This window comes from Castanea sativa, chromosome 6 (assembly GCF_040712315.1).
Source record: "Castanea sativa cultivar Marrone di Chiusa Pesio chromosome 6, ASM4071231v1".
NCBI lineage: Eukaryota > Viridiplantae > Streptophyta > Magnoliopsida > Fagales > Fagaceae > Castanea > Castanea sativa.
Window position 1 is genome coordinate 47,692,288 of NC_134018.1, and position 13,192 is coordinate 47,705,479.

At 33.1% G+C, this 13,192-nt stretch overlaps 1 protein-coding gene across 1 annotated transcript; it reads left to right on the forward strand.

The window, feature by feature from the left end:
• Positions 1-7,764: 7,764 nt before the first annotated feature.
• On the forward strand, positions 7,765-10,709 carry LOC142638532 (ubiquitin-conjugating enzyme E2 7-like). Its single transcript, XM_075812558.1, has 6 exons — positions 7,765-8,068; positions 8,191-8,293; positions 9,086-9,183; positions 9,278-9,378; positions 10,148-10,225; positions 10,412-10,709. Exons 1-6 carry the CDS (start codon positions 8,023-8,025, stop codon positions 10,487-10,489), a joined length of 504 nt encoding a protein of 167 aa, XP_075668673.1. The 5' UTR covers positions 7,765-8,022; the 3' UTR covers positions 10,490-10,709.
• Positions 10,710-13,192: the final 2,483 nt, after the last annotated feature.

The following is a 13,192-nucleotide window of genomic DNA, read 5'->3' on the forward strand; positions in this document are numbered from 1 at the left end:
AAAGCATCCCCAAATGACCCTAGCTTCTCTCATATTTTCTTTGCAGATGATCTGATGTTGTTTGCAAAGGCCAACTCCAAAAATTGTGAGGCCATGATAGAAGTATTGGACAATTTCTGCAATCTAGTAGGGCAAAAGGTTAGTAAGAGTAAATCTCAAATCCTTTTTTTCCCTAATGTCACTAGAAGAAGGAGAAGGGGGTTATGTAACAAACTGGGAATCAACGAGATTGCTGACCTAGGCAGATACCTCGGCTTCCCCCTCCTCTTTCAAGGCAGAAACGGTAATGCTTTCAACTTTGTGGAGGAGAAAATTCAAGTCAAACTAGCAAGTTGGAAGACCAAACTTTTATCAAAAGTTGGGAGACTAGTCCTTGTTAAGCCAACAATAGCCCCTATAGCTGACTATTATATGCAATGCCATGCATTACCCATCAAAGTGTGCAATAATATTGACAAGAAAGTCGGGGATTTTCTCTGGGGATCCACAGAAGAAAAAAGAAGTTGCACATGGTGAATTGGCAGATAGTCACACTTCCTAAGGACTTGGGAGGGTTAGGACTCTTCCAAATGAGACAGAGGAATCAAGCCATGCTAGCCAAACTTTGTTGGAGACTAGCCACAGACCAAGAAGCCATTTGGGCAAAAATGCTCACAGCGAAATACCTCTCCCCAAACCACCTAACAGAAGAAGGTAGGAGCTTGCCTTGCTCTAAAATTTGGAATGCATTCAAAGTTGGGGGTCCAGTGTATGTGGAGGGCCTCAAGTGGACTGTTAACAATGGTGAAACTATTAACTTTTGGAAGGATTTCTTGCTGCCTTGTGGTCCTATCTGAAAGCTTATTGAAAGGCTCTTAACAAGAGCTGAAGAGCAACTCTCTGTGCAGCAATGTATTGATCCTAATCTTGATTGGATGATGCATCGCATCTCATTTGAGCTTCCTGAAAAGATCACAAGGTTAATCAAAGTCACACTGTTTTCAATTGATCCAAACTCTGAAGACAATCTTACCTGGGCTTTCTCCAAGGATGGTTTTTTCTCCCTCAAGTTAGCCTACCTTCTGGCAAGGGGTTTAAATCCTCTGAACCTGGCTAGTCCCTCCATGGCTTGGGTGTGGAAGACTGAAACACACCCGCGTATACAATTTCTTATCTAGTTATGCTTGCACAACAGTCTATCTACTGGAGAAGTTCTAGGTTCAAGGGAAAACCTCAACCCGATATGCACCACGTGCCACAAAAGCAATGAATCAGTTGACCATCTGTTTCGAGGATGCGATATAGCTCAAAGGTTTTGGCAAAGCCTTAAGGTCCCTCCAAGTCTCAAAAGCTCCTTTTGCCTCCCTTTGGGAACTAGATAGAGGCAAACTGCAAGTCCGAAACAACCTCCAGCCATTTGGGCATACCTTGGAAAATTACCTTCCCCATGGACCTCTAGCATCTCTGGTGTGGTCAGAATAACTTCATTTTCAGAATTGGAATTGTGGATAATATGGTTCTTACAAAATGCATCAAAGATAGCGCTGAAATCTTCTCCATTGGAACCAAATTAAGGCTAGACAGAACGAAGACAGTGATACCAGTTGCGTGGGAAAAGCCCCTATGGGTTGGATGAAACTTAACTTCGATAGGTTTGCTCTGGGTAACCTGGGGAAAGTAGGGGGAGGGGGTCTCATCCGTGACCATCATGGCAATTGGATAAGAGGTTACGCAAGGCCCCTCGGCAACACAAACAGTTTCATCGCTGAACTCTGGGCTCTGAGGGACGGCCTGATCATTGCCAAGGAGCTTGGAATTAATAATTTGATAGTTGAAATGGATACATTGAGTGTCGTTATATTTATGCATAATAACTCGGCTAATCTATTAATGGAACCCCTACTATCTGATTGCAGGAACTTGTTGAAGGACATACCCAACAAGAGGATAGTCCACACATTCCGAGAAGCGAACCAATGCGCGGATGTACTTGCTAGATTTGGAGGAAGCTCTATCTCCTCTTTTGTTGTTTTTTTGTATCCACCGCCTGTGGTGGTTGAGCCTCTCTATGTTGATAAGGAAGTTGTTTGTTGTAACAGAATTGTGTTCTCTTAGTCTTTCAATATAATGTAGGTTTACCACAAAAAAAAAAAATGCTGTTCATAGTTCCCATACCTGTTAAAAGACCTTGACTCTTTTAAAGGGAAAACACTAACAGTGCATGAAATATTGGAGTAATAGTTAATATGCACAAGAAAGTTTAATAAAAAAAAATACATATGATAAATATAAATATATTTATAATTTTATTTAATGAAGATATAACCTAATTTATTTAGTTTTGATTAGTTATTTTGCTTTAAAAAATGATAATTATTAAAGGAAATGCTAAAAATGCCCTTCAGGCAATGACTAACAATCCATTTAAAGAAAGTATTTATGGGAAAAGAAAAAAAAAACAATTAATGTTTTGACAGTTTTTTTCATTATCCATAAAAATTGTGTCAAAACTTAGGGGTGGCAATTCGTGTTTGCGGGTGGGTTCGTATCGTGTTGAGCTATGAGTATTCGGCTATATGGGTTGACCTGAACCTGACCTGTTTAGTAAACGTGTCAAGAATCCTCAACTCCAACACGTCCTATTTATTAAACATGTCGGGTAGGTCAACCTGACACATTTAACTCGTTTAATTAACAAATCATGTAAAGGTGAATACAAATGATCCATTTAATAATCTATTTGATTAATAGGTCATACCAAACCTATTTTTATCAATTCCCATATATCTAAAATTAAAATACAACTATAGATATAAATATAATAATAAACATATAAAAACAACATTAATTAAGCAATAATATCAAAATAACTAATAATTTTATAAGTTAAACGGGTCAGACAAGTTCGCATGTTGAACACGAACACAATTCGTTTATTAAACAGGTTAACTGTGTCAACTCAAATATAACTCGAACCCGTTTAATCTCAACACATTACCTGTTTATAAATGGGTTAATCGTGTTGGGTTCCTAGATCGTGTCAGATTTTATCACTCTTATTAAAACTTTCTTAAAATAAATTATTAAATATTAATTATTATCCTAAAGGCTCTCATTAGCACGATCCATAACTAAATTAAACAAATAAATTCTAGATATGGATAAACTCATAAAAGTTATAAATAAGAAAAAGAAACGTTGACAAATTTAATGCATGAAGCAATGCATTAACGTCCTATGGTGGCCTCTTTGGGATCAACGTAAGCAAGCACTTATAACAAGGTTTGCAGCAGCCCAATATTGAATTCGATGAATGCCTTCAATAATTTTGGGGCTTGAGAAGCCATCCCGATTCCCGATCCCACAAAATTCAATATTGATTTTTGTTTTTTCTCTCTGATTCTCTGAATTATCTCACACGTCATATTGAACTTCGGATCAAATTTTAATACTACGCGTGCGTTTGCCAAGCAATAATTTTACGTTTTGTGTTTTTTTTATTGAGTCTTATAGGCTGTTTATGGATCAGTCAAATACTGAAAAACGCAATAATAAGTAATAAATTTTGAGTCTCATAGTATTATTTATAATTTAAAAATTATTTTATTATAGTATTTTTAGTAATAAATTTTTATTTTTCAATAAAATAAGCTGTATTTAAACAAAACCTACGTATAAAATAAAAACAGAAAACTAGAAGTAAAACGATTTTGGACTTGTCAAGGTCTACAATAATAAACACACATACATAAATTAATTGTGCAAATAGAAGATCCACTCCATTATACCCCAAATTGCACCCTATCAACATAAAAAGTTTTACAAATTCTAACATAACAATATTGTGAATATATTATATTTACAATTAATTTGATTGAAAAAAAATAAACTAGAGGCTTTGGGGGACTTTTTACAAAATAACATAATAAAATTGTCAGATTACTATTATTATGACTGGAGTCACTGTACTAGCAAGAGATTGCTATACCTGCCACAATTTTCAAAATGCAAAAGGTTGTTGAGATTTTTTCTTTTTCTTTTTTAATGAAATATCAGGTCATTGCATTTCATTGAGATTTATTCTTTATTTCCTGTCCTCTTTACAAGCGATGCTTTCCAGGTTGTGAATTCATTAGATTCTTGGATGCTTCATCAAGTATGTGGCCTATCCTGACATTCTTGGCTCCTCTGCTGCTAGGGATTTGCTTTGTTGTCAAAGAATACCTTTGTGTCATGAATTTAGCTTGGATTCAATGTTTCAGTGTACTCGATGATACTATTTAAACACATATTTGAAATTGATCACGTGTCTATATCATGTCTCGTCCAAAGTACTAAAACATTGAACAAAAGCTTATCACAATGCGAGGCACTTTAACATTTTCTTTGAAAATGATAGCTAGTTCTAAATTTCCAATGCTATAGGCCTATAGCCTTTATCTTAGTAGTGTCGTTGCCCATTTGTTCCTTCTTACACATATATAGCAACAACTACCTTACCATTGTCACCACTCCACCCCCCTTTCCCTTCCTTTGTTTTGCAAATATGTCCATCTGTTCTCTCTTTGATTATTATCTTTGGACCTACCTCACGTTTGTCTCCATGAACTTTTGCACATATATATTCAATCACCTTCTCGGCAACTTCTTTAATAAGTGCATGTCCTTTTTTTTCCTCCTACACATGCCAAGTTCCTATTATTCCAAATCCGCCATGCCATTGTAAAGAATATTTCTCTCATTTTTCTACATCTTGATCCACGTCTACCACACTAGCTCAATAAAAGAGTAAATTACAAATTACACGGTTTAACTTTTACATGTTTTCAATTCAGTCTTTTAGGTTTTGTAGTTTTTATTTCATATTTACCTTTGCTTTGTTTAAAATTTAGTAATTTAATCTAGTTCAGTTCAATGTTGTCATTAGAGCATTCACATTGGTTTCTTTAAAATAAATTAAGATCCCAAATTTGCCTAATGAACCCAAATTCTAACAAAGAGATAAGAAGAAGAGTGGGAAGATTTTTTTGTAAAAAATATTTAAATGAAATAGAGTTTAGAATAGATAATTGGATGCAGGTGTTTTGAAAAGTAGTTAACTAAAATACAAAAGCAAATTCTTATTTTATAAGGGAGAAAATTTTTGGCCAATCCAATGTAAAGGCTCTTACTTTTAGTATGTTCCATTTTCCAAAACAACGTCATTTTTTGAATTTAACGACGTAAATTAGATTGAAGTTGACAAAAAAAATAACTTAAATAATTTTTTTTTTAACAAACAAATACTTAAATAATTAAATTGAAAAAAAAAAATCAAACTTAGAGAGTACAATCTGCCTATCTATTTTGCATAAGCTAGGGACGGACTCAGGTGGGGGACTGTAGGGGCCCGGCCCCCGGGCCAAAAAACAAATTTTTTTAGTAACTTAATTTTCAATAAAAAATTAAAAAAAAAATTAGACTTTGGCCCCCTTACTATGTAACTTGAGCCCCCTCCAAAATCATGAATCATTAACCCAACCCATGTAAATCTTAAAAAAAAAAAAAAAAAAAGTAAAGAAACAATAGTGTTTTGTGTCTTTTGTTTTTGTTGGTAGATGATTACATCTTAAATTCTTAACATATTAAGAAACAATGATTTTTGTGTATTTATCTTGGTTGAAAGTTTCTCAATATTATATAGATGTATATTTGAATTTTTTTTTTTTTTCGCTTATCTAAGGGCCCCTTAGCGTAAAATCCTAAATCCATCCTTGGCATGAGCACACCTCCATAAAGCTAATTTGTACTCTTTACACACTTTCACCTTTATAATTTACCTTCCAAATTCACTTGTATTCAGGAGTTCTCGTGTGCCATACGTGTTTTAAAAATCTTGTCATAGTGCTTCCATTAATTTCAACTCTCCCATATGCAATGTTCCTTCATGCATGCGAGAGTTGCCAAAGCCACAGAATATGCACTTTTTCACATCAAACTTTTCACATTACATTTTTTAACCCACATCAAATTATCCTCAGACAAAATGTTTACTCAATAGGATTCGTTTTATTTCATCCACCACATAGGCTATAAAAATACCTTATTAGGTTAATGATTAATTTTCCATCTTCTTGTTTCTTCATCAATGTGTTTTTTCCACCACTGCATCGCTGGACAAAATTATTGTAGTTGAGATTTGATATTAATTTATATCGTTCCATATAAACACCCCGCTCCCCCCATGACTTGACTTGTCTTAATGATGCTCTTTCATGTAAAAGAAACATTATGAGCTATTCCGCCTCCATGAACAGGAAAAGTAATTGATAATTGGGAGCCTTTAATTATCTTTGTTTTGCAAACAAAACTAGGTTAAAAACTTAACGAAAAACTTGTTGCGCACATGTGTGAATCTACACACGGTCCAAAATGTTTTGAACTCGTGATTTTAAGCCATGCGTGTAATAAATATTACCCAAAAGCTTATAATTTCTTAGAACTCGTAACATCATATAACTTGGATTCACATAATTTCAATTAATTTAATGATTTTTTTATTGTTCCCATCAAAATTTATTCATTATTTTTTTAACCTTTTCACATTTTTTTTTTATGCCTTTTCACATTTATCCTATTTGACGTCTAAGATTTACAAATTGGAAAAGGTAATGAACGTATATTGGTATATGCCTTAATTAAAACTACTAAATAAGTGCGCTAACTTTATATAATATATGGTATAGTATTTTTTGAGGTGATCATACACTGCATTATGTATACAAATTTGGAGGTAAAAATAAAGGGGGGGGGGGGGGGGGGAAACCAGCATGTGTATGAACTAAACTTCTCGTTTTGATTTAATGAAAAAAAAAAAAACAGCCATCAAATATACTAATTTGTAATGAGTCTAATGACTAATGATTTAAACTGTCTCTTTTTCTTTTTTCTTTTTTTTTTTCCATCCCTTTCTACCTTTCTCATTTGTTGGCTCCATATTTCAAATCTTTCAAATTCCAAAACACTCCAAAGGATATTATGGTTTTTAAGTGAAGTTTGTGGTATACTTTTGTATTAGAATTTCTTTTTCTCTCCTTAATGTGTGTATTTGTTTCTTAAAATAAAATAAAAAAATCATTCCTCTTGTGTGTGTGTGTGAGTTGGACTATATCGAGTATGGTTTGTGTTTGATTTGGTTTGTGACCTAATTTGATTTAAAAGCATTACGATTTTAAATAAGAGATTTTTTTTTAATGCTTGATCCATAGAGCAAAAGCTTAAGTTGACTACCCCAAGCCGAAAAATTTTGGCCCTATTTTTTTGGGAATTTAATTCTCTCCATATTAGGATTTTTTGTATTGAGAAACTATATTATAATTGTCTCTATAATTTTTCTCAACATAATAAAATTATTGCAACTCCTTGAATGTGACACATTGCGAAACCACTTATTTCTTGTATATTGTGATTAATTTGATTTTATTCCCAATAGAAGGAGAGTGTGAGTTATCAAAAAAGTAACACCGACATAGAGCCCCATAAACTTTTCTCCTCTTTCATTGATGGAAAAAGACAATCATTAATTCTATAATTATTTATAAAAAGTAAAAATGTAATATTAAAAAGAAAAACAAAATTTCAATAATACCTACCACGCTTCACGCGGTCCTTTTTAAATGTAATTTTTTTTCAACCCTATATAATCGGCCGGCTCAATATTTTTCAAATATTTATTTCAAATGAAAAAAAATAAAATAAAAGTATTGGAAAAAGCAAATACTCTACGTGGCCAGAGAAGCACACCGCCTTTCCTCTTATGTACATAATAGTTTATTTTATTCATCGGAAAAGAGGAAGACTCAAAACTCCTACTCCTACAAGAACTCTATTTTGACTCTCTGCAGACTCCTCGTTACCTATAAAAGCTAGTTCACGCTTCAAAGAGAGTCCTCACCCCCATAACATATAGTATAATTTTATATTATATTATATTTAAGGCAAAGCCCTTCCTCGAGTTTTCTGATTCTCATTCTTGCTTTGCCTCCCTGGTTTTTCTGGTCTACAATGGCTGCGTCTCAAGCAAGCCTGCTCCTCCAAAAGCAGCTCAGAGGTCCTTCACTCTTACCCTTTTTTCAATCACTTGGTGTTTTCTCTCATATGGGTTTTGTTTAGATTGATGTTTTTTTTTTGACAGATTGATTAAAGTTTTTTTTTTTTTTTTTGGATTTATAGATCTCTGTAAAAACCCGGTTGACGGCTTCTCAGCTGGTCTGGTTGACGAGGACAACGTGTTCGAGTGGAGCGTATCGATTATTGGCCCCCCTGATACTCTCTAGTCAGTGATCCAGTTCTTCTTCTCTAAAGTTTGAAAAATTTTAACTTATTTAGCCTTTTTTTTTTTAACGATGTTTGTTATCAGAGCTTTGGTTTTTGGTATTTGGGTTTTATTTTGTTTTGAGATTGACATGGTAATTGTTTGACTTGAGTTTGAAGATCATGATTTTTGCTGATTTTTTTTTTTTTTTTTGGGTGCATTGGACGTGTGTTTTATTTATTTGGTTGTTTATTGGTTTTTCTATGGGAATTCTGTTTTGGTGTTGTGTTTGATTTGACAATAGAAAGGTGGGTGCTTTTGAAGTTTTGAAGGAGTGTCGGTGTCTGTAATTAGTTTGCAGTATAATTTTCTTTTCTAAGTTGGAAATTTGAATGGCATATGATCACTGTCAATGTTTGGTGGATTTTTAGTTTTGAGAATGGTATGTAATCACTAGTTAATGATGACCACAAAATTATAAAAATAAGCAAAATTTAGATGTTCTGCTTATTAACCATTCAGCTTTCTTTGGTGTTTCTAATTTGGAAATTGTGGTTTGATATATGTATTGAATGTGTTGTAGACTGATGCTTTAACTCAGTTTTGGTTAGTTGACATTGTACTTCTTCCGTTTTTCGCCCAATCATTATGTAGTAGTTCACTGATTTATCTCAAATTAATGCCCTTCTAAATTGTACCTATATGCTTAGGCTCCAATTGAGTTCTTATCACAGATGTGCTTAGTAGTTGGTTTTTAAATTAGGATATTTGGTGCATTGACCTTACCAGCTTGTTTGTGTTCCCTTGTTGTAGTGAGGGGGGTTTCTTTAATGCCATCATGAGCTTTCCTTCTAATTACCCTAACAGCCCTCCATCGGTGAGGTTTACCTCAGAGATATGGCATCCTAATGGTGAGTACTTGTCTTCTGTATCTGAATTTTTTAATCTAGTTTTTTCTCTCTCTCCTTGAGTTGGACTAATGTCTTGAATCTGTCTAAACTGCAGTTTACTCAGATGGAAAGGTCTGCATTTCAATTCTTCATCCCCCTGGTGATGATCCAAATGGCTATGAGCGAGCAAGCGAACGTTGGAGTCCAGTCCATACAGTACGTTTTGATTTTTCAAAATGTTTCTTTCCTTGTTTCACCCTATATATAGTTTTAGCCCATTATTATGAATTGAATTCTTACTTATTTATTATATCTTTGTGTTTTCACTTGGTCTTGATTTAGTAATAATTAATAGTTCTACCCTAACATCATTTTAGGCTATGGCACACTGTTTTTGAGTTCTCTGAGTATGTGTATAATATAAAATTGGCTAAACCGATGGCAAACTAGTATAAGAAACTAGTAAAAGAAGAAGGCACGAGATAAAAGATTGGTGGCAGAATCACACCAGTTTCACTTTCATATATTACTTCCAAGAAGAAAACCAAACAAAGGGGGAAAAAAAAGTTACACCTATAATATTTGTTATATCAGTGAGTAATTCATTCATGGATGAAAAGTTATTGATATTTTAACATATCTTAATTACCATAGAGTAGTTGTATAAAAAGCAATGTGTTAAGCTTGAAAGATCTATTATCATAGTTGTCTTAGCCTACTGGTAATTTGTAACCACAATGGAGCCAGAGATCTTGATTTCAAAAGGTTATTTGCTGTTGATCAAGGCTAGCAAGACTGTATTAGGCTCTAGTTTTTTGTTTTACTTTGCATATGATTCTCTTCATCTTAAACCAGATGTTTTCTGCTTCTTTAATCACGTTATTCCGTGATTTTCTTCTTCATTGTTTAATTTCCTCCATATCTCATTCTCTTTTTCTCTAAATTTCTTGTACAACCTTACTGACTGATTTGACTTTAATTTCAGGTTGAGAGCATAGTTTTGAGTATTATATCAATGCTTTCAAGCCCTAATGATGAATCTCCTGCAAATGTGGATGCTGCAGTAAGTCTCTATATTTATATATTCGTCATTATTATGCAACCTTAAATTTGGAGCTGCAATTTTTTTAATCTATAATAAAAAATGGGTATTAAAGTGAATGAATATAATAGGTTAAAGTTTGTCATTGTGGCTTACCCGGTTGATTTGCTCATATACTTTTGCAAATTGTTAATTTTGTAACTAAAGAAACAATGGAGAGACCAAAGGGACGAGTTCAGAAAGAAAGTCAGTCGCTGTGTCAGAAAATCACAAGAAATGTTATAAACCCAACTAATGTGCTCTGCTATTGCTGGCTTCTATTTTTTGTTATGACGGAAGGGATTGATTGCCATGAAGTCTTACATTACTCAATGTGGTCTTTTATTTTTTATTTTGCTAATCTATTGTAGCTTTATTTTCAGTTCACCATTAATGTCGCTTGTTTTGAACATCTTCTATTGATATTATTAATGAAAATTATATCATACATCGGATGGTTCTTGAACTTATTTGAGTTCAGCATGTTTATGTTTATCCTAGTTATTGAACAAGTACAGTGATTTTTTTTTTTTCTACCATAGAATTCATAGACGTATTGTAGTATTGGTTTCCTAGGCCCTATACAATGTAAGTGCCTATATTGCCTCTATTCGAATGGGTTTGTAATTTAGTATCGCATCTACTCGGAGTTGAGGCTGTGGAGTTTACAGTTTGTTGGGCATTTTTAGGCTTATTTGACCCAAAAACATTTTTTTTTTAATCCAAAAACATAAGTATGTGTGCTATTTTTATATAAAGAAACTATTCAGATGGTCTTGATAGAAACAAAAATTGGGTAATCCCAGTGATCCCACAACTGATCTGCACTACAATGTGAATATTACAGAGGCCGATGACCATGAAAATTTTATTGTATAATCATCTTTTACCAGGTTATGCAAATATTATTAACAGTAAACCCTTAATCTAGATAATGTGAGGTAGTGACGTCTGGTTCTTGAATCAATGTCTTAACCGATTGGTTAATCCTATGTAGGTTTATTACTTTAAAAAAAAAAAATTACAATAGAATTTTAATTTATGGCGTTTATTTATCATCGTGCTAACACACTAACTGATTTTTGCTCTTTATCATTGTATCTTATCTATTTACGTGCACTTGAAACTCTAAAAGACTATCAAAAGGAGAAATTTAACTAGTATGATTGTTCAAGCTGAAACAATTTGAATCAAATTTTCAATAATAATAATAATAACTGAATAAGCTAAGAGCGTTCCCAATGGATGATATGCAAATATGCATTGCACTGTAGCAAATAAATCATTAATAAGTAAAAACACAACTCATTGTTTATCTATTACTGTAGATAACAATATGTTGCTAAAATAACATCTAAAAATAGTTGTAGCACCATATATATCAATTTTTTTTGTATTTTTTAAACTCTCTCTCTCTCTCTCTCTCTCTCTTGGCATATCCATGTTACCTAAGGTAGAAAATGTATTATTTTAATATGTTGGGAAAACAAAATAAAAAATTAGGTATAAGATGTGTTGTAAGAGTGGTTAAGTAACATAAATAAAGTGGGTTTGGGTGATGCAAAATGCTTTTTTTTTTTTTCTTTTTTTGGAATAAGCCGACACACCATACATTCAAAAGAATTTTAAGCACCCTTTGGGCCTGAATTGTAACCTATAAATCAACACACGCACGATGAGCCCCAATTCCTCCTGATACGAGAATACAAAACTTTATTTTTTAAAATGGATGAAGACGACTTGGTCCTAAATATGCCCACATTAGCGTAGACATTTATATATTTATTTTTACTTCCTTGAAAAGCAGTATGAAAGGAAAGCTTTGTTAATGTTTTATGGGAAAAAGAACACTTATACTGTTACAGGGACTCTGCACATCCACATTGGTGTGATTGGTCATATAATCCACCCCCATTAAAATTCTGGCTCCATCCTTGACACTTGCATATGAGAATTGCACTACTCAATGACAAGGGGGACTCTATATACTAGAAAATTAGTTAAAGTTCCGAACACGGGATTATATTAAAATACATATATCATTTAGAATGTTGGTGCAAATGCTGGCCCCATTTGTTGTTGCAGGCATTATAGGTTATCTTGACGTAAAAACAAAGAAGTTTTAGTGGCTAATGCTAAACAAAAACCAATTTTTAGATTAATCTTGGTCTCTTAATTTCCTTTTCAAATTACTTCAGATGGCTCTAAATTTGCTATTATTACCTCAAGATGGTTCTTGTGAAATTATTATTTGATTTGGTAGACTAGGGTATGAAGTTTAGTAACGCTTAACTTAATAGGACTTTTAACAAATGCATAAATTAACAGGAAGAAAATGTGAAATCTTAAGAGAATAAGTTCCTAAAACGAATAAATTGAGCTATTATTTAAACTATAGTGACTACTCAAAATAAGCTAGATGGAAGTACATCATCCAGAAATTAAAGAACTCAAAGTAAATCGTCTTCAATCTTGATTAAATTACAACAAATCACCACAATTGAAATTGACTACTTGAAAATAACTAATTCAAGTTTACTGGATTGCACTAACACTACACTGCTTCGAAATTGATGAATTAATCAAATTACATCAAACAAATAATAATTGCATCAAATTAATGGATACTTGACTGAAACCACAAGTACATGTACAAAGGATCATCAACTTACAAGCAAATAATTCCCTTACATATCTAAAGGACTACTTAATTACAAACTACTTCCTAAGAATCTATACTTATATCTCTGAAAGTGATCTGTTTGTGCTTTTGATAAGTTATATGTGTATGTGCATGTGTCCTTTACTGCTGAATGAGACCTCTATCTATCCTTTGAGGAAGTAGCAGTCATATCTCATTAATGCTTTTTTATTAGAGAAGTGTTACGTCAACAATATTTTTACGATATTTTCACAATAAATCATAGATGGTTAGTTATTATTTGTTCA

Coding starts and splice junctions, on each gene's coding strand:
- LOC142638532 (XM_075812558.1), top strand. CDS start 8,023: ATGGCTGCGTCTCAAGCAAGCCTGCTCCTCCAAAAGCAGCTCAGAG. Junction 8,069..8,190: donor CCTCCAAAAGCAGCTCAGAG/GTCCTTCACTCT, acceptor TTGGATTTATAG/ATCTCTGTAAAAACCCGGTT. Junction 10,226..10,411: donor CTGCAAATGTGGATGCTGCA/GTAAGTCTCTAT, acceptor TTGTAACTAAAG/AAACAATGGAGAGACCAAAG.